This window comes from Lygodium microphyllum, chromosome 1, assembly GCF_053477565.2.
Source record: "Lygodium microphyllum isolate KBCC chromosome 1, Lygodium_microphyllum_v1.1.10, whole genome shotgun sequence".
NCBI classification, from domain to species: Eukaryota; Viridiplantae; Streptophyta; class Polypodiopsida; order Schizaeales; family Lygodiaceae; genus Lygodium; species Lygodium microphyllum.
The window spans coordinates 44,917,629-44,941,758 of NC_141135.1; the positions used below are offsets into that span (position 1 = coordinate 44,917,629).

General features: G+C 41.7%; 1 protein-coding gene across 2 annotated transcripts in view; it reads left to right on the forward strand.

Annotated features, from left to right (window-relative positions):
* Positions 1–22,463, forward strand: part of COS1 (6,7-dimethyl-8-ribityllumazine synthase / DMRL synthase / lumazine synthase / riboflavin synthase) — a 52,833-nt gene extending 30,370 nt beyond the window's left edge. Inside the window, exons 5-8 of one of the 2 annotated variants that reach the window (XM_087676270.1) lie at positions 20,608–20,686; positions 20,903–20,949; positions 21,824–21,883; positions 22,028–22,463. In XM_087676270.1, the coding sequence (XP_087532396.1) occupies positions 20,608–20,686; positions 20,903–20,949; positions 21,824–21,883; positions 22,028–22,069 (228 nt within the window). In that variant the 3' untranslated portion in view covers positions 22,070–22,463. The remainder of the gene's footprint in view (positions 1–20,607; positions 20,687–20,902; positions 20,950–21,823; positions 21,884–22,027) is intronic. The other variant, XM_087676280.1, reaches the window with a different exon arrangement.
* Positions 22,464–24,130: the final 1,667 nt, after the last annotated feature.

Below are 24,130 nucleotides of genomic sequence, written 5' to 3' on the forward strand. Positions count from 1 at the left end.
CCATCTCGAGTCACGTCGGCCTTTTGTGCAGGATCCGGAGGCAAAGGATTTACCACCAGAGCCTCCCCTGGCACCCAAGCGTCCTCCTGCTCCAAGTAGCACCCATGGAGAGACCTTTCGCGGCGGGTTCGGTCCACGTACTCGGCGCGGCTAACAATCCCCTTGGATAGGGTGAGGCAGACAGTCAGAGGTAACTGATACTGCCTCTCCTTCCAGGCTTTCAACCTGAAGCATTAGTTATTTTCCGGTATTAGTTTCTTGAGCAAAGAAATACAAACAGTGCTCCTAGTGTACAATCACGAGCATTCCAGTGGTCGTTTGTATGGCTAACTGCTAAGGTGTGAATCCTTCTCTCCGAATACATCCAGCATTCGATCCGGGATTAATGGCGACTTGGCAAGATCCCAAGGGTTTCATAAGCTGAGTTGCTTGTTTATCCTCTTTCCTTGGGTTAGGGTTTATACCCTGTTGACCCAAATTGTTTCCACCTTAGGTTTCCTTAAATTATAGACAATAAATCTTGGATAATCCCAATGTCCTCACTTGATTGGTCAATTGCTTGCTAGGCAATTCATAATTACCTTGGCTTGACAAATCAGTCTTCAAGGAAGAGTGTTGAAGTAGGACGACTTCTCAATTCTTAGGAAATTTGACTTGCGATTAGAACTCGCCAAACTTGGTCTAAGGAGTAGCAATATTATTTTGTGATTTAGACACAAGATCATGCGACGTTGCAGCTTGTTGCACGATATAGGTGTCAATACCAACTTGTGGGGTTATATCTCCCATCATACGGTATTTCTTGGTCAAGAATATCTTCGGTCAAGATAAGGGCTTGGGAGTCCTCTTGACCCAATCCAATCCTAACCCTCCTAGGCCGATAACGCTTTGGGCCTAGGGTTCCTAAATTCATACGGAAGTCTAGTATTTGGTCAATTGATCCTTAGGGTGAGAACCCTAGATCATTCTTGCATGGGCGTTTAGCTAACCCTAACATTTCGTGAATGTGAGTAGGACCTTTGAGATCAGAAATGTTAGGTTGGCATCCTAAGTGCGATACTAGGCAGAATTTTAACATAGCTTAACCCTATCTAGCACATTGAGGTGTTTGTCGTATTAACTATTTACGCTTTTATGAATCCCATGTGAGTTACACAATTACAAGCGATTTACCTAATTGATCTAATTGTCTTACGACAAGAGGTGATCTTTCCTTAGAGATGCAAATACTTTCCTTAAAAGATGTAAATAACTGCAAGATATAACATTCCATGCAAATATGCGATTTCAAGACCATAGACCTTTTCCTTCTATGTAGCTATAAGATCTACAATGATCGTTACTTCTCCTTGCCCTAAACTATAATGATTGACAATTCAGGGCTAACTCTTATAAACCTTACGTTGATGCAACGAAATCAAAGCTTTAATATTTTTAATGAAGATGCATTCAAGCTTTGATAAAAGAATTCCATGCATGAGCGAATGCCATGAGTCCTTCATTGATTTAATCCTTCATTTTATCACTTAACCCGACCTAAAATGTAACCATCTTCACATGCAATTTTCCATGCATTGCGACTATTTGGACATCATTCAATGGGCCTTTAAGATTATCTCATACACGAGTCACAACTAGGAAATTACTACCTAAGTGCATTATGTGTTATATGCGCTGTTCTTTTCGCAAGGCAACAAGGATGCCTTTAGACAAATCTACCTTTTAACTTATGCAATATGGGTTCAAGAATGCAACTACCATGACCATGCAAGTACTCGTCATGCAACTTAACTTGGTAATTCGATGCAAGTATATAAATTTTCCAATGTATTCAAACTTGTCTACGTGAATTAAAGACATGCTTAATGCATCCTTTCATGCGGGAATGTTATCGGAACCTGGGCGTTAAGAATCGGGGCGTTGTCCACTCGCGTACTCGGGGTGGAAGCTCCCGCGTGTGCTCCTCTCGCCTTTTGCTTTGGAGCCATTGGCGCAGTGGACTTGGACTCCGCGAACTCTCCTTGCCCTTTTTTTGGTTTTCAAAAGTGCCTACTAGGCCGATATTTCATCCCCCCCACGTAGAAATTGGGCCTTACAAGACCGGTTTTTAAAAACCGGGGAAGGCAGGGGTGAACAAGGCTTATGGAAGCCTTAATGGAAGCTTCCAAATTAGAAGCTTCCTAGCTTCTATCAGGCAGATGACGTGGAGAGAGAAAATGATTGGGAGGATGAAGATGACGATGAGGGAGATGAAGATGATGATGTTGATAATGATGGGGAAGGTGGAGGCGGCAGCAGCGTGGCGACGGCGGCAGGCTCCCAGGCAGCGTGGCAGCCAGCACGATCTCCACGACGGGCAGCAGCAGCACGGTCTAGTCCTCCTCCCCCTCTCAAGATTAGGAGGGGGGGTTTATATAGATCTAAGGTGGGGGGGGCAGCCACACATGTGGCAGGGTGCATGCCCTCCTCCCCATGCCCCTCCACCACTTAGCTCATACTCTCTCTCCCCGCCATGCAACGGCTGAAGGGGACGGAGTTCAATAAAAAAATTTGCAGTAAATTCATTATCTCTTTTCCCATGAAGGGGTGTTCTCGTGTGGGCTACGGGTTTTTAGCCACGGTCTCTTATGCACAACGCGGGCTGGAGTTCGTTGATGCACGGGGAGGGAGCATTTAGTCATCAACTTTTATCGTTGCGGGAGATTACTTTGGGTTGCTTTTTGCGCGGGGTGTGTGGGGTCTAGGGTCATTTAATATTTCATTATGGAAATATTACAACCTAGCCCGTCGCACGCTCATCATCCCATCAACTACCCGTTGCTCTTGTCGACTGCCTCTCAACTGCTACTCGTTGAACTCTTGCAGCACCTTGGCTGTCTCTTGCCAGCTCTGATACCAGTTTGTAGGGAAGGGTTAGGCACGAAGATCGAGGTAGACAGTCATTACGCGTAGTGAGAGAGATAGAGAGAGTGCGAGTAAGCAGAGTAGAGAGTGAACACGTTTTTCGGTACAATGACGAGTGTACCACTTTAGGTTTTTAGATAGATATATATGAAAGTACAATGTACTAATGGTATGTTCACACCCGTGCACATATAAAAGGCACGATGGCCCTTTAGGTTTTTAGATAGATATATGTATGAAAGTACAATGTGCTAAGGGTATGTTCACACCCGTGCACATATAAAAGGCACGATGGCCCTTTATTTCCAACACTCTATGTTGATTGTTAAAGTTAGCAAAAGGGGGGCTTTGTACTATTTGCATTGTGAATCATTACCTATCAAGTTTTTGGCTGTGGCTGAAGTTCATTCACAAATGGAACTTTGCCACAAAAGACTTGGCCATATGAGCCAAAAAGGCCTTCAGGTTCTTTCCTCTTTACAGAGATTTAATGTAAAAGGCTTTGGCCTCGACTTTTGTAATGATTGCATTTATGGAAAACATGTGAAGCTTTCTTATTATTTTAGTGTCATTGAGAAGTTGAATGCTCTTAATTTAGTATACTCTAATGTGTACACTATGCTTGTTAATTCACATGGGGGTGCATGGTACTTGGTCACTTTTCTTGATAATTTCAATAGAAAGTCATGGATGTATGTGTTAAAGAGCAAAAAGGAAGTGTTGGATATCTTTAAAAGGTTTCATGCTTTTGTTACCATACAAAAAGGGTTTAAGTTAAAAGCCATAAGAACGAACAGTGGGGGCGAGTATGTTTCTAATGAGTTTAAAAAGTTTTGTGAGATGCATGGCATTCAGAGGAAGCTGACAATCCCTTGCAATCCTACACCAAATGGCGTGGCTGAAAGATATAATCGCACACTTTGTGAGAGAGTCAGATGCATGCTGTCCACAATTGATCTCCTGCAGTAGTTCCAAGAAGAGGCTCTTAAAATTGCAGTTCATGTGTGCAATCGCTCTTCCAATTGCGCATTGGAAAATGGCATTCGTAAAGAGGTTTGGTCTGGCAAACCTGCTTTATATGACCATTTGCATGTCTTTGGTTGCGATGTCTTTGTGCATGTTCTTGTAAATCGGATGACTGAACTAGACATGAAATCCATCACGGGCATCTTCATGGGATATGGAGATGAGGGAGAGATGGGGCATAGAGTTTGGCTTCCTCAGGAAAGGAGATAGTATGCAGCCGAGACGTAGTATTTAATGAGGCAAAGTTGCTAAAAATTGCTACACAGAGTGACCTTGACAAAAAGAAGGTCAAATTTTAGTATGAACAGCCAGCCATTCAGCAACCATTAGCTGAAGATTCTGTTCCTTTTGATGCTGAAAATGAGCATCAACTTATTGTGCTATAGCTAGCTAGAAGATAATGGATAGCAAATAGATGCACAGAATGGAATAGGACATTGAGAAGAACATGTTGAAAACAGGTTACAGTAGCAAGAAAATGTTGAAAATCAGCCACTAGGTGATGGTGTGCACATACCCGAGGATCTAGGCCCATTACCTAACAATAGAGATCATTGGGTAAGAAGGTCGACACGTGGCAAAAGGCAGCCATAGAGGTTTTAGCCATCTTTGGATTGCATTTTATTGACTGATAAAGGTGAGCCTCTGACATTTTGAGAGGTATAGTCATGTGAAAACAAGAGAAAGTGGGAGCTTGCTATGCAAAAAGAGATGAAGTCTTTGTATGCGAATGACACATGGGAGCTTGTAGCTTTGCCCAATGATAGGAAATCTATCCCTAACAAATGGGTTTACTGCTGGCAGTCATGTTTGTCATATCTTGTTATCTCCTGCTTGTGAGCCTTAGTTTGAGTTAGATGAGGACTTTAGGAGCTCTGACGTGTCTATCACTTGTTTTGACAGAGGAGATAGCTCATTCTAGAGCACTCAGTTTATTGCATTTCAGTGCATTTTCTTCTCCAATCGGGATTTTAAGTGCATTTCTTGGGGCAGTTTTTGCATTCTTCAGCTTGCCTCACTTGTCAAACATTGTCCACCCTTTTCAGGATTTTTTTTGAGCATTTTTGACATTTTTATCAGCATTAAATGTTGGTCACATATTTTTGGCCCCAAATTTCAGGTCGACTAGTTTTTGGAATTTTTGGCTATTTATAGCCATTTTCCACTTGGCAGTCGGTTAGATTATCATCTTTCCTCCTTCCTTGGCATGTGCACACTCCGACTTAGTCATCTTTCTCCGTCTTTAGTGCTGCCGTCATCATTAGCCTAATCTGGTGCCCCTCACTGACGCTGTGGGCTGCGTATAGGGACTGATTAATCCTCCTTGTGTATTTAGCATTTGTTTCTTGTTTAGTGCAAGTTTCTTTTCTTCTTCTCTAGCAGATTGTCTCTCTCTTCCTTTGTGTTTGAGTTCCTTCTTCCATTGTGGACTCTTACATGGGGTATCAGAGCATGGTATCTAAGAGCGACACATAGTTCGTGAGGCCATCCACATTTGCGTTTGCTGAAAACACAAGCTTCTAGTAGCTGGCTACTGCATCTGGTGCTTAGGCATCATCATTTGGAGCCTACTGGGTGGAGGCGACTGTCTGTTAGCCAGGCAACTACCTTCTGTAGTGGAAAGCAACCTTTACATTCACATAAACGTTTTGGTGCTTCTGCATCCTTCGTGAGCAGTTGACAGTATTTTCTCTCTCAAGCAGACCTTCTACATTGAGATATCTGTATATTGTAGCCGATACCTCCTGTCTCGGGGTTGTCCATAGCCAAACATAACTTTTTGTGGGTGTTTTGTAGATATATACGAAGATGTCTTATCACCAGTTCTTTGTTGACTCAAAGGAGGTGGTCTTTGTTCCTTCCTCTGAGAGATGGAGAGATTTTCGTGCTAGTTCACTTGACGACCGGAGGTCAACTAGCCCGTTTGTACGAGATCCTTCTCCTTCCCGTTCTCTCCATGTTTCATAGAAGGCTTGTTTTGCTGGCCTTCATATGCCTTCCATGGGACCCTCTATACAGGTGCCCATACTCCCTTCTTTGCCCAAAGAAGACTGGCTTGATGATTCCAACTGTAAAGAAAATACCCTAACAACACAGAAACATAAATAGAAACCATACGCCAAAGCACAGACTGATAAAAGAACACAACTAGGGTTAGGGTAACTTAGAGACAATGAACACAGTGAATGAATGAAGTGATATGACTACTGAAAATACAATGCTCATGCAGCAAACACACTATGCAGTGAATGAATACTAAACCTCGAACTCCTGTATCTCAAGGATCAGGGCAGGGGTAATGAGCTGGAGAGTGTCTCGTACTCTGAACGGATCCCGAATCGCAGCAAGGTAGCCTTCGGATGTCGAACATCAGTAAATGCAGAAGTGAGAAGTTGGATTTGATGCAGATAGCAGTGAGGAGAGAGAAGGACTAAAAACGCAGGTAAGATAGCTTGTAGGAGAGAGAGAACTGCCAGATGCAGGCATGACAGCCTAGCGATAGCTTGTAGGAGTTGGGAACTGCTGGAGGAGAAAATTGCCAGTCGATACCTGCAGCAGTTGGGCGACAACTTGCAGGAAGCAAATGCAAGGTTGTGATGACGTGGCAGGCTGTACGGCAACAAGTCTGCACAGGAACAGCAATCGCCTGATTGGAATCAGCTCCAAACTACGTGAAGTGGGTTGGAAATCAGGCGTCAACTGATGGAGACAGCAATGGACAGCTTCAATTGAGATGTCCTCCGCGAACGGGGTGTAGGTAGCAAGCTAAAACACTTGAAATCTGCAAAAACGAGATTGAGGCTGAATGGAAGGCAACATACCTAACCTATTTATAGAAAGTTTGGGCCCTCCCAAAAGGGTTTGCGTTTCTTTTAAATAAACAAGGTTTCTTCACTATTTAAGCATGTTTTGGGGCTGTTTAAGTAAAGCTAATGCATTTTTAGCTCAACACCAACCACTCACTTTGTCCATGTAAGGTGGAGTGCATCCTTGATACCTTCGATCTTTGGGAGTTTGTTACCCACCCTATTTTCAGTCCAGTGCAGGATCCCACCGTTGGATCATGGATGGATTGTGCGGCCTTATGGGATCGGCTCAACCCAAGAGCTCGATCTTTCCTCTTTATGAGCTTACAGGATTTTGTCATAGTGCATGTGCGCAGGTTGCAGAAAGCAGCAGAAGTGTAGACAAAGCTTGCTTCTTTGTACCATCAGAAGACATTTACCCATTGGATTACACTTGAGAAGAAATTATAGATGCTTGCTGTTGATGATTCTTCTTCCATGAAGGATCATATCAACAGGTTGGAAGACATGAGGGATGACTTGCATCCCTTGGTAGGATGATCTCTTTAGAGGATATGGCCATGATTCTTTTGAATGAGCTGCCATCTCCCCGGTTTGATGTCTTTTGTACCAGCCTTCTTACATTGAGGACGCGTGAGAAGATTCTGTGGGAGGAGCTTGCCCTGCTTGTTTCGGAGCATGATGAGGGTGCCAAAGAGGTAGCTAGTGGATCCACCTCCACCAAAGCTTTTGTTGCAGGTTCGGGAGAGGGGACGCAGAAGAAAGGGAAGTCACAGGGTCAAAGACAGGAGAGTTCACTTAGGTTCTGACTCCGAATCGGAGAAGCCTAAATGCCCATATTGTGGGAAGGGGACACATATAGAGGAGTAATGTCGGAAGAAGTACCCTCACCTTTCTCCGAGAGCGAAGGATGGAGCTAAAACATCTGAGCCTTTTGCCTCTACTCCAATAGTTACCCATGAGTTAGTGTTCCTTCATATTGTTGACTTGGAGGAGCCTTCTTCCATGGTTGCCTCATCTTCTGAGAGGCCTTGGCTGGTTGATAGTGGAGCTTCTAGTCATATGACTCCACAAGGTGATTTGTTGCAGGATCTATACCCTTCTGAGGGTTCAGTCACTGTTGGCGACATTGCATTTTGGTGCCTATTTGTGGTGTTGGCACTTTGCCTTTATTTCCTACAAGGCTCCGTACCCGAGTTGTCTTCACCGAGCAGGCTGTTTGTATTGAGGATTCTATTATAGAGGCTGTTATTGCGCCAAGTTGGTAGGAGAGCGGGTTTTATAGGCCCATTCCCCTTCTCTTATGCAGGGTCCGAGGCAGTTGTCTATTGCTACACCCATTCCTGCTTATGCACCCTCTTTTGCACAGGTTCCTTCCCATCCCCCACCCTCTCCTTCGGTGGTTCCCTCGTACCCCTTATCCCTTTCAGAGGGGGACGATCTTGGTGATGCGGCTGTGGATTTTCTGGCCCCTATTGTTTTAGAGGGGGCTTCCCAGGATCGAGAGGAGCTTCGTCATCGGCAATCTTCATCAACGGACTTCATTGACATTGGCATTCCCCTTGCCACCCCAGGATCCCTTTTTCCCTTGGCCTTCCGCCACATCCAGGATGTGAGAGGGGGTGTTAGTAGTCATGTCTGTCATGCCTTGTCATCTCCTGCTTGTGAGCCTCAGTTTGAGTCAGGCGAGGACTTTAGGTTCTTTGACCTGTCTATCACTTATTTTGACGAAGGAGGTAGCTCATTCTAGAGCACTCGGTTTATTGCATTTCAGTGCATTTTCTCCTCTAGTCGGGATTTTATGTGCATCTCTCGGGGCAGTTTCTGCATTCTTGAGCTTGCCTCACTTGCCGGATATTGTCCACCCTTTTTGAGATTTTTTGGAGCATTTTTGGCATTTTTATCAGCATTAAATGCTGGTCGACATATTTTTGACCCCAAATTTTTATCAGCATTAAATGTTGGTCGCACATATTTTTGACCATCAGGTTGGTGGGTTTTTGGGATTTTTGGCTATTTATAGCCATTTCCCACTTGGCAGTGAGTTAGATGATCCTCTTCCCTCCTTCCTTGGCAAGTGCACACTTCGACTCCGTCGTCTTCCTCCGTCTTTAGTGCTACCGTAATCATTAGCCTGATCTGGTGCCCTCACTGACATTATGGGCTCCATGCAAGGATTGATCAGTCCTTCTTTTGTATTCAGCATTTGTTCCTTGTTTAGTGGAGGTTTATTTTCTTCTTCTCTTGCAAATTGTCTCTTTCTTCCTCTGTGTTTGAGTTCCTTCTTCCGTTGCGCACTCTCACATTTATAGGGTGAAATGTATTGATGGGAAGCCCAAGTACAAGGCTTGTTTGGTTGCTAAGGGCTATACACAAAAGGAAGGCATAGACTTCTAGGAAGTTTTTTCACTAGTGGTGAAGATGAATACGCTCTGTGTTTTGTTTGCCCTCACTGTATCGTTGGACTTAGAGTTGGATTAGATGGATGTGAAGACTGCTTTTCTTCATGGTGACTTCGATGAAGAGCTGTGCATGAAATAGCTTGAAGGTTTTGCTATTCCAGGAAAAGAGCATTTGGTTTGTAAGCTGAAATACAACTTATATGGGCTGAAACAAGCCCCTAGATAATGGTATAAAAAGTTTGATACCTTCATACTTAGTCGTGGATTTAAATGCAGTCATGTAGATCATTGCTTATACACTAAAAAGGCTGATGATGGAAGCCTTATTCTTATTGTGTTAGTCTTACATGTGGATGACATGCTGATCGCAGGACAATATAGGAGTAACACATATTGGGCATGTGCATTAAAAGAGATAAGAGGGCAACACTTGTTGTTTCTCTCACAGGACAAGTATATCCACAAAGTACTTGATAGATTTAATATGGCTGATGCTAAGCCTCTTGGTGTGCCTTTACCGGCCCATACAAAGCTTAGCAAAGTTGATTGCCCAAAGGATGATGCAATGGCTAGTGCTATGAAGGGCATACCTTATGCATTAGCTTGTGGTTCTTTGATATATGCCATGGTTGCAACTCGCCTTGACATTGCTCATGTAGTGGGAGCTGTTAGTAGATTCATGTCTAACCTTAGCAAGCCACATTGGGAAGTAGTGAAATGTATCTTTAGATACTTAAAAGGTACACATGAAAAGTGTATGTTCAAGGTTGCAAAAAATTGTGGCATTGAGTACAGAGGTTGAATATATTTCAGCTACAGAAGCTTCTAAGGAAGCTATTTGGCTTGGCTGTTTGGTTAAGGATTTCGATTTCTCTTCAGTACTCTAATGCTTGGTTGTGATAGCTAGAGTGCCGTATGTCTGACTAAGAATGCCATGTTTTATGCATGTATCAAACACATAGATATTCAGTAGTACCACTTCATTTAACAAGTCTTGGATGATGGTGTTATCACACCGACTGAGGTCAAAACCCAAGATAACCTCGCAGATTTTTTCACTAAGAGTCTTGCAAAGGCTTAGCATGAGCATTGTATCCGATTAGTGGGAGTTGGCTAGCTTGAAGGTACCACTTTGGGCCTTTAAGTGGGAGGTTGTTGGGTGTAAAGTCCTTCGGGTGCAAAGTCCCTTAATCTCCGTGTGTATAAACTTATACGAGTGTGAACACCCCCTTATTTGTATCCTAACATATAAATATATTTTATTCATCCCTTAATCTCTGTGTATATAAACTTATATGGGTGTGAACACACCCTTATTTGTACCCTAACATATAAATGCATTTTATATTTGTGTATTATGACTTCTTGGTACACTCATCTTGGGATTCTCTCTCTCTCTCTCTCTCTCTCTCTCTCTCTCTCTCTCTCTCTTGACACTGCTCCTATCCTGTTTCTGTCTCACATTCCATGAAGGGGGGAGAGTGTGCAATGGAGTGCGAGATGGAGGCGCGAGCAATAGAGTTAAGAGTTAGAGAGAGTGAACGTAGAGATAGGTGTACTAGATTGTGACGGTACACAAAGAAATGAAAGAATGTATTTATATGTTAGGGTACAATAAGGATGTGTTCACACCCGTATGACCAAATACATGAAGATGAAGGGACTTTAAACCCAACAACCTCCCACTTAAAGGCCCGAAGTGGTACCTTTAAGCTAACCAACTCCCACTAAACGAATGCAATGCTCATGCTGAGCCTTTGCAAAATACATAGTGAGAACATCGGTAGAATTATCTTGGGTTTTGACCTTAGTGTGACAAGACCATCATCCAAGACCTGTCGAATGAAGTGGTACCGCACATCTATGTGTTTGGTACGTGCATGGAACATGGCATTCTTAACCAGATATACTGCACTCTGGCTATCACAACCAACCACTACAGTACGTGAAGAAAGACCAAAATCCTTGACCAGACAGCCAAGCCAAATAGCTTTCTTAGTAGCTTCTTCTGTAGTACTCAGTGCAACAATTTTTTGCAATCTTGAACACCAAGAGATAGCCCCACCAGCCAAAGTAAAAACATACCCACTAGTAGATTTCCTAATGTCAAGATCTCCTGCCATATCCGAATCACAAAATCCCTACAACTCTAGTGTACCCTTTCCATAGCATATACACTTTTCTTGTGTACCTTTCAAGTATCTGAAGATACATTTCACTGCTTCCCAATGTGGCTTGCTGGGGTTAGACATTAATCTACTAACAAATTCCATTACATGAGCAATGTCAAGGCGAGTTGCAACCATGGCATACATCAAAGATCCACAAGCTGATGCATAAGGTATACCCTTCATGGCACTAGCAGCTACATCATCCTTAGGGCAATCAGCTTTGCTAAGCTTTGTATGTGGCGGTAAAGGCACACCAAGAGGCTTAGCATAAGCCATATTAAACCTGTCAAGTACTTTGCTGATGTACTTGTCTTGTGAGAGAAACAACAAACGCTGCCCTCTGTCTCTTTTCATGTGCATTCCCAAAATATGTTCAGCTGTCCCCAAATCTTTCATAGAGAAGGCTGAACTCAGCTGCCTTTTAAGAAGATTCAAAGTATTCTTATGCTGTTCTGCAATCAGCATGTCATCCACATATAAAACCAGCACAATAAGGCTTCCATCATCAGTCTTTTTAGTGTATAAGCAGTGATCTGCATGATTGCGTTTAAATCCATGGCTGAGCATAAAGGTATCAAATATTTTGTACCATTGTCTAGGGGCTCGTTTCAGCCCACATAAGCTGCGTTTCAGCTTACAAACCAAATGCTCTTTTCTTGGAATAGCAAATCCTTCTGGCTACTTCATGTACAGCTCTTCATCCAAGTCACCATGAATAAAAGCAGTCTTCACATCCATCTGATCCAACTCTAAATCCAAGAATGCAGTGAGAGCAAACAAAACACGGAGCATAGTCATCTTCACGATTGGTGAAAAGACCTTCTGGAAGTCAATGCCTTCCTTCTGTGTGTAGCCCTTAGCAAGTAGCCATGCCTTGTACTTGGGCTTCCCATCAATACATTTCACTTTGTAAACCCATTTATTAGGAATAGCTTTCCTATCCTTGGGCAAAGGTACAAGCTCCCATGTGTTATTTGCATATAGAGACTTCATCTCTTCTTGCATAGCAAGCTTCCACTTTCTCTTGTTTTCGCACGAGTGTGCCTCTTTAAATGTCAGAGGCTCACCCTCTTCAGTCAACAAAATGCAATCCAAAGTTGGCTGAAACCTCTGTGGCTGCCTTCTTTTGACACATGTAGACCTTCCTACCCAATGATTTGTATTATCAGGTAGTGGGCCTACATCCTGAGGAATGTGCACACCATCACTAGGTGGCTGATTTTCAACATTTTCTTGTTGCTGTAATCTGTTTTCAGCATGTTCTTCTTGTTGTCCTATTTCATCTTGTGCATCTATTTGTTGTCCATGATCTTCTGGCTGTAACACAATAGGTTGCTGCTCATTTTCAGCATCAAAAGGGACAGAACTTTCAGCTAATGGCTGCTGAATGGCTGGCTGTTCATGCTGAAATTCGACCTTCTTTTTGTCAAGATCACCATGTGTAGCATTTTTCAACAACTTTGCCTCATTAAATACTACGTCTCGGCTGCATACTATCTTCCTGCCTTAAGAAAGCCAAACTCTATAACCCATCTCTCCCTCATCTCCATATCCCATGAAGATGCCCTTGATGGATTTCATGTCTAGTTTGGTCCTTTGTTCTATAGGTACATGCACAAAGGCATCACAACCAAAGACATGCAAATGGTCATATGAAGTAGATTCTACAGGTACATGCACAAAGGCATCACAACCAAAGACATGCAAATGGTCATATGAAGTAGGTTTGCCAGACCAAACCTCTATAGGAATGCCATTTTTCAATGCACGATTGGGAGAGCGATTGCATACATGAACTGCAGTTTTAAGAGCCTCTCCCCAAAACTGTTGCGGGAGATTAGCTGTGGACAGCATGCATCCGACTCTCTCACAAAGTGTGTGATTATATCTTTCTGCCAGGCCATTTGATGCAGGATTATAAGGGGCTGTCAACTCCCTCTTAATACCATGCATCTCACAAAACTTGTTAAATTCATTTGAGAGATACTCACCCCCATTATCTGTTTTTATGGCTTTCAACTTAAGCCCTCTCTATGTGGTAACAAAAGCATGAAACTTTTTAAAAGCATCCAACATTTCCTTTTTGCTCTTAAGTATATACACCCATGGCTTTCTACTAAAATCATCAATAAAAGTACCAATACGAATTAACAAGCTTAGTACACACAGCGGAGTGTACTAAGTCAAGAGCATTAGACTTTTTAACGACACTAGAGTAATAAGGAAGCTTCAGATGTTTTTCATATAAGCAATCATTACAAAATTCGAGACCAGAGCCTTTTATATTAAATCTCCCTAAAGAGGAGAGAACATGAAGGCCTTTTTGGTTCATATGACCAAGTCTTTTGTGCCAAAGCTCGATTTGTGAATGGACTTCAGCCACAACCAAGAACTTGCTAGGTAATGCTTTACAATACAAGTAATATAAAGTCCCCCTTCTGTTGCCTTTAACAATCAGCATAGAGCCCTTATGGATCTTCCAAGATCCACCACCAAAGGTAGTAAAATACTCTCTAGCATCAAGCTTTCCAACTGATAGTAGATTGCAAAATCAGCTCTTGGCCATTTTCAAGGGCCAAGTGAATGGTACCAACACCCTCTATCTCATATGCATGGTTATTACCCAAGTAAACCTTGCCTAGGTAACTTGCAGTGTATTTAGAAAATGACTCCAAAGAGGGGGTAACATGAAAAGAGACACCATTGTCCACTATCCATGATTGTGATAGCCCATCATGAGTTGAAAGTAAATCATTGATTACATAATTTTTGGTGATGTGCATATCACCTACTGCTGCCATGACGTTTACATCAATGCATGAGGCTGCAACAAGTATCTCTTCAGTGTCAGGAAGCTCTTCAATAACCACACTAGATGCAACATTTGCCTTTGCAACTTCTTTTGAGGAAGAGCTGTCATCATCCTTCTTTTTTTTACCCTGTTGTTTCTTTCTTTCTTGCTCTTTCTTGAAGTACCGACAATCGGTCTTTTTATGCCCTTTACGCCCACACTGATAGCATGTGACATCCTGCTGTTTGCTCTTGCTTTTGCTTTTGCTTTTGCCTTTACTGGCTGCATTATCCCTCTTTTCAGACTTGCCTCTTACATGGTAAGCTGAGCCACTGCTTTCACCACTAGACTTTCTTTTGATTTCTTCATTAAGAATTGAACCTCTAACACCATCAAAAGTCAAAGCGGGGTTGTTGCTAAGTGACACAACCAAAGATTTCCAGCTGTTAGGCAAAGTCATCAATAAAAAAATAGCTTTCAATTTATCATCAAAAGCCGCCAAACTAGAGTCCTGCAACTGACTCAAAACCCTTGTGAAAGCACTCAAATGTTGAGATGCTGTCTTAGACTCATCCAACTCCATGTTCACAAGTTTACGCACAAGATGCACTTGATTCACAGGAGTTGTATTTTCATAAGTGTCCTTAAGCTTTTTTCATATAGCATAACCTGTATCAAGATGCTTGATGTTTGTAAGTACATCATGAGACACTGCCATCTTAATGTATGGAGTGGCCTTCTTGTTGAGTCTAGCTCAATCCACATCTATCATAGTTGCAAGCTTAGTCTCCAAGAGAGCATCTTCACAGTCCTTGAGAAACAAAATGCTTTGCATCCTATCCTTCCACAAGTCAAAGCTAGTGTCATCAAACCTCTTGATTTCAAAGAGGGATTTAGTGTCACTGCTGCTTGAAGCATTTGCAGCCATTTTTCAGCAATACATCAGAAATTCAATGCTGCAATTTATGACAGCCAAAATGAGCTGAATATTCAGCTGATTACAGCCCAATTTTTCAGCAAATAATAGCAAGATTCAGTCCAAGTACATGTACGGCAGTAGAACGAACGACTTTCAGCAGTATGACTGCAATTTCAGCATACATTACTGCCAGGTAACTCCCACTTTAGCAATATCACCAAAAATACATCTGCAACAATCCTAGATTTGCAAAGGATCACTAAGATCAGCAATACATCAACTCAATGGGAGGTGCCCAACATGTGTGCTTCATACATATGTGCTCGTATCAACTTTTGATACACAAAACACCAAGAAATCTTTGCAATTTCTCCAAAATCGCACAAAGGGGAGATAAAAGTGCTCAAATCACTCTGCTTATGGCAACAAGATTGCTTCAGCAATATTCCCAAAGTGCATTTCACGCATCAACTTTGCCAAAATCCATAGATTTCAGCAAAAGGCCCAAAATTTCACTATCAAATCTGCCCCAATTGCATTAACACATGTTCCCGAGAGCATAAAATGGGCAAATTTAGTGAAATTTCACAAAATTTTGCAAAAGACCCAAAATTTCCGAGTCCAAGTGTGTAGGAATGTCAGCCAATCTGACTCAACTGAACAAAATTTCACCAATCCAGCAAAAACCCCAAATTTTATGGATCCAATGTTGAGAAATTTTAGTCAAATGAGCAAAATTTCGTCTAATTTGGCGAAATCCCCAATTTGAACGTGCATAATGTGTGTAATTTCTGACGTAGATGCCTCAATTATACATGAACAACACTGAATTTGGAAAAGCCCCAAATTTTTGGGTATAAATCTGCACAAATTTGAGCTCTGTGCCTCCAGCGCGTGAACCTTGTTAAGAGGAAGGGGGTAACTTTGAAATTAAAGAAGTTTTTGATTTCTTTTATTAAAAAGAAAACTGACAAAGGGGGGGGGGATCCATTGACACTGACCTGATGGCTGTCCTCGCCTGCGGGTACCTAGTCCCAGTCGTCGCGCAACGGAGTCACTTGCCAGTGCCTGGTCGTCACTTGGTCCCAATTGTCATGCTGGACACGAAGTCCAATCATCTGCCCTGTGCCATCTGTTATAGGCAGCCACCCGTCGACTGGTCCACTGCCGTCCCTGCCGTCACGCCTATTGCTGCCCGCTAGTCCATGCTGGTCACGTTGGACTTGCTGCCTGGTCCCTCGACTGTTGCCTGGACTGTTCGCCACCTAGACTGTTCGTCACCAGCGACTTGATTGTCGCCTGTGAGCTGCCAAGTACTCGTCTCCTTTTGGTGGTCTCGGGAAGTGCGTGAAGCCTTAAGCTCTGATACCAGTTTGAAGGGGGGAGAGTGTGCAATGGAGTGTGAGATGGAGGTGCGAGCAATAGAGTTAAGAGTTAGAGAGAGTGAACGTAGAGATAGGTGTACCAGATTGTGATGGTACACAAAGAAATGAAAGAATGTATTTATATGTTAGGGTACAATAAGGGTGTGTTCACACCTGTATGACTATATACACGGAGACAAAGGGACTTTACACCCAACATTCCATGCACACTTACCTCAACATTCATTGCAGATTTTTTGCATTTCACTATCTCTTTCTCTCTCTCTCTCTTCTCTTCGTTCACTCTTTTTTTTGGTCATACGTTTCCGCATTGCTTTACTCTGACATGGTATCAGAGCATTGAAGGATTGATCAAGGGTGGACCTACCTAAGGAGGAGATTTCAGCGCGACACAAGGCTGCTTTTTCAGCATTCTAGGGCGAGTAGGAGGTTTGTGCATTAGAAAAAGGCTGGGGCGAGCGTGGGTGTGTGAGAAAAGAGAAGATTTGTGGAAGTTGCTACTAGTTTTTGCTGTTAGAGAAGGAAGAAGGCTGCATTTTAGGCCTTCAAGTGCAGATTTCACCTTTTCATCGTCTTTGGCGGGTGAAGAAGGAATGGGATGAGCAGCGAAGAGCCCTACTAGGCTGCATTCTCATAGTCAGAGGGGGCTGCTTTTTGTGTTTTGTGCAGGCATTGTAGGTTGAGATGTCTTTTGAGGCTGAGACAGAGTATCGGGCGATTGTGGATCGGAAGGTGCTCGTCTTTCTTTCTCTTCCATTAGATCAAAAGCTCGATGGCAAGAATTACCGCATTTGGTGGGTCATGATGCTTGCCATTTTGGAGATCTATGATTTGGTAGAGCTTCTTATGGAGGCTATTCATCATCCTTCACGAGACGAGTCCGGAATCTCTTCCATTGATAGGGTGGAGTTGGCAAAGGCTCAGGCATATTGGGACAAACTTAATGCTCGGATCTACTTGTTTTTATTTCTCTCATACACTACAGTTGTTCTCTCTCATATTGAGCATTTGACAGTGGCCTAGGAGATATGGTTGGAGCTTGATCAGATGTACAGTTGTTGTCTGTCATGAAGCGAGTTTCTTTGGAAGTGCAGATGAGGACCATGAGTGTCACCAAGTCCTCTTCTATGTGGGAGGATATTAACAAGCTGAGGCAGCTTCAGATGCAGGTACAAAATGCAGGGAAGGTAATCACTTCTGAACACATGGCGATAACTCTTTTTTCATAGTTACTACTCGGTTTCAGTGGTTTTTATTCCGCCTTGATTGCTTCAAGGCAATTTGAGACTCTTCAGTGGGAAGAATTGGTTCCTATGGTCTTGGACTAAGAGGAGCAGTTGAAAGGGACCAATGCTTCTAAATTTGAGGCCTTGGTTGGTCAGTTCTCTTAGAAGAAGGGGATTGACCAAAAGAAGGAGGAGGATAAATTCAAGAAGGACAAAGAATTGTCACATCTATGACAAGACATATCATTGGAAGAAGGATTGCCCCGACCAGGAGAAGAAGGACAAGGAGAAGAAGGATAAATCTTTAAAGGATTTCGAAGTGGTGGCTGCTTCCTCCTCATCAATTGCTTTTCTCTAGTTGGATGTGGTTGAGGAATTGACCCTAACGGCTTTTGATGTTGCGTTGACGGCCCTATATAGTCGGGAGTGGATTGTCGACAGTGGTGTCTCACGGTACACAACCCCTTCTTCAGCAGGTGTTGCTTATTTGTTGCCTTCGCATGGCCAAATTCTCATTGGTGATAGTTCGTCTATTCCTCTTCAGGGACGAGGTGACATGCATCTTATTCCAAATGGGCGAGGTGGTGCCCATACCCTTGAGGCATTTAATGTGTCGGCCTTGGGATACCATCTACTTTTGATGCACAAGATTTGTGCCCTCGGTTTCTTGGTTGAATTTGATGTGGATTCTTTTCAAATTCTTGATCATGGATTGAGATTGGTTCTTTCTTCAGGATAAGCGGAGAATGGAGTCTATAAGTTGCGGTATTCTTTTGCCTTGATTTCTCTTTCTTACCTCACAAACTTAGTTTGAGCTTTGGCATGCTCGGTTTGGTCACCTCAACTATGAGTACCTTCGGAAGGCGTCAAAGGGATAACTTGTTCGAGGTTTGTCGGATATTGTGGTGAGCCAATAACCTTGTGTATATTGTATCCATGGGAAGCAAACTCGTGATGCTGTTTCCAGCAAGGCTTCCAGGCAGTCTTTAGCACCCTTGGAGCTTGTTTCTACCGATCTTTGTGGACTGATGAGGACGGAGTCCCTTAGAGGGGGCTTGTATTTCATGCTAATTGTGGATGATCATAGCAGGATAACATGGGCTTATTTCTTGAAGTTGAAGTTGGAGGCTTTTTCAACTTTAAGGATCGGTTGCTTTTTGAGGAGCACTGATCGGGCCGAGAATTGGAGACCTTACGAGTTTCTATTCCTTCACTTGTATTATAGCCCTTCCAATGGACAAAATACTATAATTTACCTCTTGAAATTCTTGAATCTAGGATTTTGTCTGCTTCTTCAATTATGATTAGAGGTGATGACTTTGGTATTCTTCTAGGGATATTGGATGTATAACATGGCTCCAAGACTGAAACATGGAATGCATGATGGATTTTCATGGATAGGGGAAGTTGGAGATGATAGGTGATTGGATTTACTTAGCCAAGAATCTTGAAGGGCCCAAGTCGTTGATAATCCAATTTTTGGGAGGGATGAGAAGAACTTAGATCATGTTGAAGAAGCCAAACTTAATCTCCAATTTCGTATGATGGGTGTTGCATGTGAAGCTTACTTGCATTTCCCTTATATTTCTCTTGAACTTCTTTGATCTGTGCTTGCAACTGTTTATGAATATCAAAGAGGTGTTGAGCTAAGTCTGTAGTAGCTAGATTCTTCTCCTGTGATTTTACATGATTGTCTATCCTTGGGTGTTGACCATAATTAGCAAAAAGGATGGTGTGAATTGAGTGGAGGCATGGGAGGAATTATTGTATGCAAACTTAGCAAGGGGTAATAGATCCACCCAATTGTCTTGATGATAGTTAGAGAGAGATTGTTTGCCCTTGCTTGGAATGATCACTAGTTATTCTACACTTGACATTGCTATGCTTAGATGGATAGCCTACATAAAATCTATGAACCCTGAGTTTAAGCGTATTACAAGAAAAGAAAACCCAGTTGTAGATATGTTGTCAGAGTAAGACATGAGGATGAGGAGAGCTTAGTTGCAGATGATGATAAAGCTGAAATTTCAGCCAATGTATATTATGTATCATGTGTGAAAGCTTTTGAATAAGCATGATATGCAGATGAATGGCTGCAAATTGGATAATACTTGAGTACATAAACGTCATCTGAACACAACTGTGGTTTGAGGTGCTGAACTGCAACAAACATGAGAAGTGAAGTGTAAGGAGAAGGAAAACACAAGGATTGCAGCAAGTGGGCAAGCTAAAGAAGATGAGCATATGAACATTGTAATCTTGCTTTGATAGTGAGAAGGTGATCAAGAAGGCAAAGAAGATGAACATATGAACATTGTAATCTTGCTCTGCTATCGAGAAGGTGATCCAGAAGGCAAAAGAGAGGGAGGAAGGGAACACTGATGATTGAGCACAAAAGGACAACACACGAAGCACTGCTACTCTGAAATGTGAGACTTCAATGGTGTCTATATAAATAGACAATGGACTATCAAAGTGGCCAGTGCACAGAAAAACCTTAAAGTTCACTGTATAAGACCCAAATAAGTAATAGGCACGGGCTGCTTTTCAAGCCTCGAGGACTCAAATAAGAGGTGGGGTCTATTGGTCCAAAGTGCACAAAAACTAAAACCACATGAAAAACCTACCCTGTGGTGGGCTCACACATGTAGAGGCATGACTGGAAAGTGTGACAGCATGGCTGATGGTTTCGTTGTGGGTGAAAGATAAGTTCCAATAGATAAGTAGTTGTGTTTTGGAGGTGAATGTTTGCAACCTTAATTTTTGCAAGGTGGTGGTCAATACTGTTTTATATTATGAATCATGACAAGTTTCTACGTTAATATGGTATTGTTTAGCTCTTCTTTTGGCTTCCTATGATAACTCTTTCCTCTCACCTTTGAGCATCGTTGTCATTTTCTGCCATACAAATGTCTTGAAATTGGAAACTGTGCAGGCGCACTAAGGTTTAAACATATTTGAATGTCTTGATCTCAGATAAGGGGTGATACAACACATTATGAAGCAGTTGCCAATTCTGCAGCTTCTGGAGTGCTTTCTGCAAGTCTCAACTCAGGTGAATGCTTTTGTTAGAATATAACATGGCTTTCCACTTTGTCAATTTTATTTTGTGCTTATCCATAGATGCAACATTTTTGGGTTGAAAAAAGCACGATAGAGAATGCTGTATGGATTTGTATTCAGACATAAACTTGCTGCACCACGTGCTCAGTTGAATTACTTTATTTAAGCCCTTTACTCATCTGGATCTCTTTTCTGAATAATGGACCAGGAGTTCCATGCATCTTTGGCGTGCTTACATGTGAAACTTTGGAGCAGGTAACATCAGGCTTGAGATTTCTATTATCGGTTACTATCCTTGAATTTACTTGTTGTTTTGCTTATCATGCAAAGCTTTTCATCATGTCATAAACCCACCAACTCTATCCATGTGCTGCATACTTTTGTATCAATAATATGTATGTTTGCATTCAGAAGTACCACTTGGAGCTGAGTTTGGCAGCCATGGAGTTCGAGCAGTAATGTGTTATATGTCAAGGCTGCTAATCATTGTACAGTGACACAAGGAATGTTTGTTTCTCTCTTAGTGTACTGAACTGCTATACTGAATATCATGCTCGTTAAGAAGGCATAAAAAGAACTCGTCTTAATCACCAGTTTGTGGACAAAATTTAACACATTTATATTGGGAGTTGTAGTCCATGAGGCACAAACACACTTTCAAATTGAAGAAGTGCTGAATTTGTATTTTGCATTTAGTTGGGAGTATTTTCTTGGGGCAAAAAGTATCATCTAATAAATTTCTGTCATTGGTTAATGAGTTTGGAAGTCATTTTGGAAATTGTGCCATACATGTGTTGGATTTTATTCACTTGAAAGTTGTTTTTGAAAGTCAATGAAGTTTCATGGGCTCAGTATGGTGGAGGTGCAAAGGGGTATTCAAATTTCCAACCCACCAAATGTCAAGCACGAAGTCAAATAGATGTGGAACCGACAAAGATGTGTGACCATGGCCTTTTTTGGATAGTACAATAGTTTTTCTGCATGCACACACATGCTAGATTTTGCCTCTCATTTCTGTGTTGTTTCTTGTGTGCTTGATCACTCTCAAGGTTTCACAGAAAACACAAACAATGTAAGTATGGATGACTTTCTGATGCTCTGCTTACATTTGGCCTATTTTATAATTCAGGCTCTTCAAAGGGCTGGAGGCAAGGCTGGAAATAAGGGAGCAGAAGCAGCCGTAACAGCTGTAAGTCAGCTTGTGGTGTCTGGATGCATTCAGATTTGCACTATGTTCATTCAATGCTAATTAATACTCACCTGTTCTTTTCCCAAGAAAAGAAGATTCTATCTTCATACCATGCTAATAATATTTACCTTCTTCCCGAAACAGATAGAAATGGCATCTCTGTTTAAACGACACCTTCACAAGTGAAGCACTCGCTTTCCGTCCATAATCTAGTGTTGATACAACTTAAGATCAACTGCTCCATGCTGTGAGCATATGCCAACTGAACAGTAGCAATTATACTATCTTGGAGGGAGAAATATATGAGATGCAGTCTTGAAGCGGGTCAGTATACAGGTTGCGGGTCAGTATACCTTCTAGTGACTTCACTTATGCTGTACAAATAAAGGATATGAAAGTATTTTGATTTGGCTAGGATGATGATCTAGTCCAAGTGAGTGTACAATGGTATCAGATAACTTCAGACTAAGGTGGACTTCACTATCCATTTTTCCCTAGAGATGCACTGCCAGACAACATTTTGTCCAAATCCCACGTAAAACCATGAATTTTGTCAAAAATCATGCATTTGCATTCCAGATTTTACCCTTTCCCTTCGGTTTTCCTCAAAAACATACAACTGGTATACAATTGCTGGTCATAATTTGAGATACTAAAAACTTGCATTAGGATTAATTTCAATCTTTTATATGTTTTGACTTACTTGGGCTTATAGTCTTGAAAAATTCACATTAGAATGTCTTTGCCAGAGAAGATCAAATAACCATCCTCCTATCTCCCTCTCCCAACTGCCAACCCTGCATCTTCTCATTCCACATCCACTCTTGCTGGCTAGGCTTGTCACCACCAGGCCAAGGTTACTGCACATTGCAGGGTTGAGCTCCCAAATCCCTTTCCATCATATACGTTGTTGCAGTCAATTATATAAAACACCCTTCACGTATCATTATAGTTTAAAATACCCTTCACATATCATTATAGTGTAGAACAGACCCAATACATCATGCCATACATACTATGTAAAAGTGGTCCATGAGAGTTAGATACAGGCTGTAGGACAGTTCTGGAGAGTAGGTTATAAAAAGCCCAACATTTGATTGGGGTATACATTTCATAACTTACGTCCTTTAAGTTTCTATTGAATGAGGGTTTGAATTTAAGTTTTATCACATTTTAAACTTGGGAAATTGAGTACTTGAATGGAGTTACAGATTTTGTATCTCTAATGCATAATATAGCCCAAATTCTTTTTACCCAAGAGTATAGATCAAACTTATTGATCATTCCAAAATATTCGAGGGGGCTTTTTGCGACAGGATCGAGTGTTCTATTCTTTGGTGAATTCTACTAGTGCCATTATAGATTTCATATTTGCTCTAATTTTGGATTATCTAAATTGCAGTTGCCTAAATGTGTGTCTTGGTAGCATGCTAGTTGTTGACCATGATGACCAACATAGTTAAATGAGAGTTTGTGAAAGATAAAAATTTTTTTATGTAGAAAGTTATGTTTTGAGCAATATACATAATGTGGATGGACTTAATTGAGAGATGGTGTGTTTTACCATATCCATGTTAGACCTTTTTTGAAAAGGTGTAGCTTTTTTTGTGTAAACTTGTGTTCAAAAGAAAACTTCTAATTCCGGCACGTGTGGGGACTTGATTGAGAGAAAATAAGATCATGACGTTCTAATGCTTGATTCGATTACTGAAATGCAATTACTAAAATGCATGCTTAGTCAATCAAGGAAAATCATCTTGATAGCCTTATTGTGGATTTTTTGAGCTAAGATCGTTTGTATTTGGTTGAAGGGCTATATCTTGTAATGATTTTATTAAGCATGGAGTGGAAGAGCAAGTTGAAAGAGGTTCAGATTGGCGATAACATTGCATGATAATCCATTTAGGCAAGTTGTAAGATTAAATGGAGGTCATTGTGGCATTAATTGAAGTAGTCATCAAGGTTGGGTTACTTGGTTTCATCAAATATGTGCTAAAATGTAGTGTATTTGTACACTTTACTAAGGATTAGGATTCACAAGGATACAAATTGAAGCTATGTAAACGAGGTCCACATGTTACTGTATGGTTTAACTTGCTTGGATTCATTTATATTGTTTTTCTAATAGAACTCATCTCTAATTCTTGCACCTCCCTTCCTTGACATTGAGGAGGCATGTTTGAATACACATTGAAAAGTTTATAGCTTTGAGGTTTAATGAAAATGTATGAATTAAACACTAAGGTT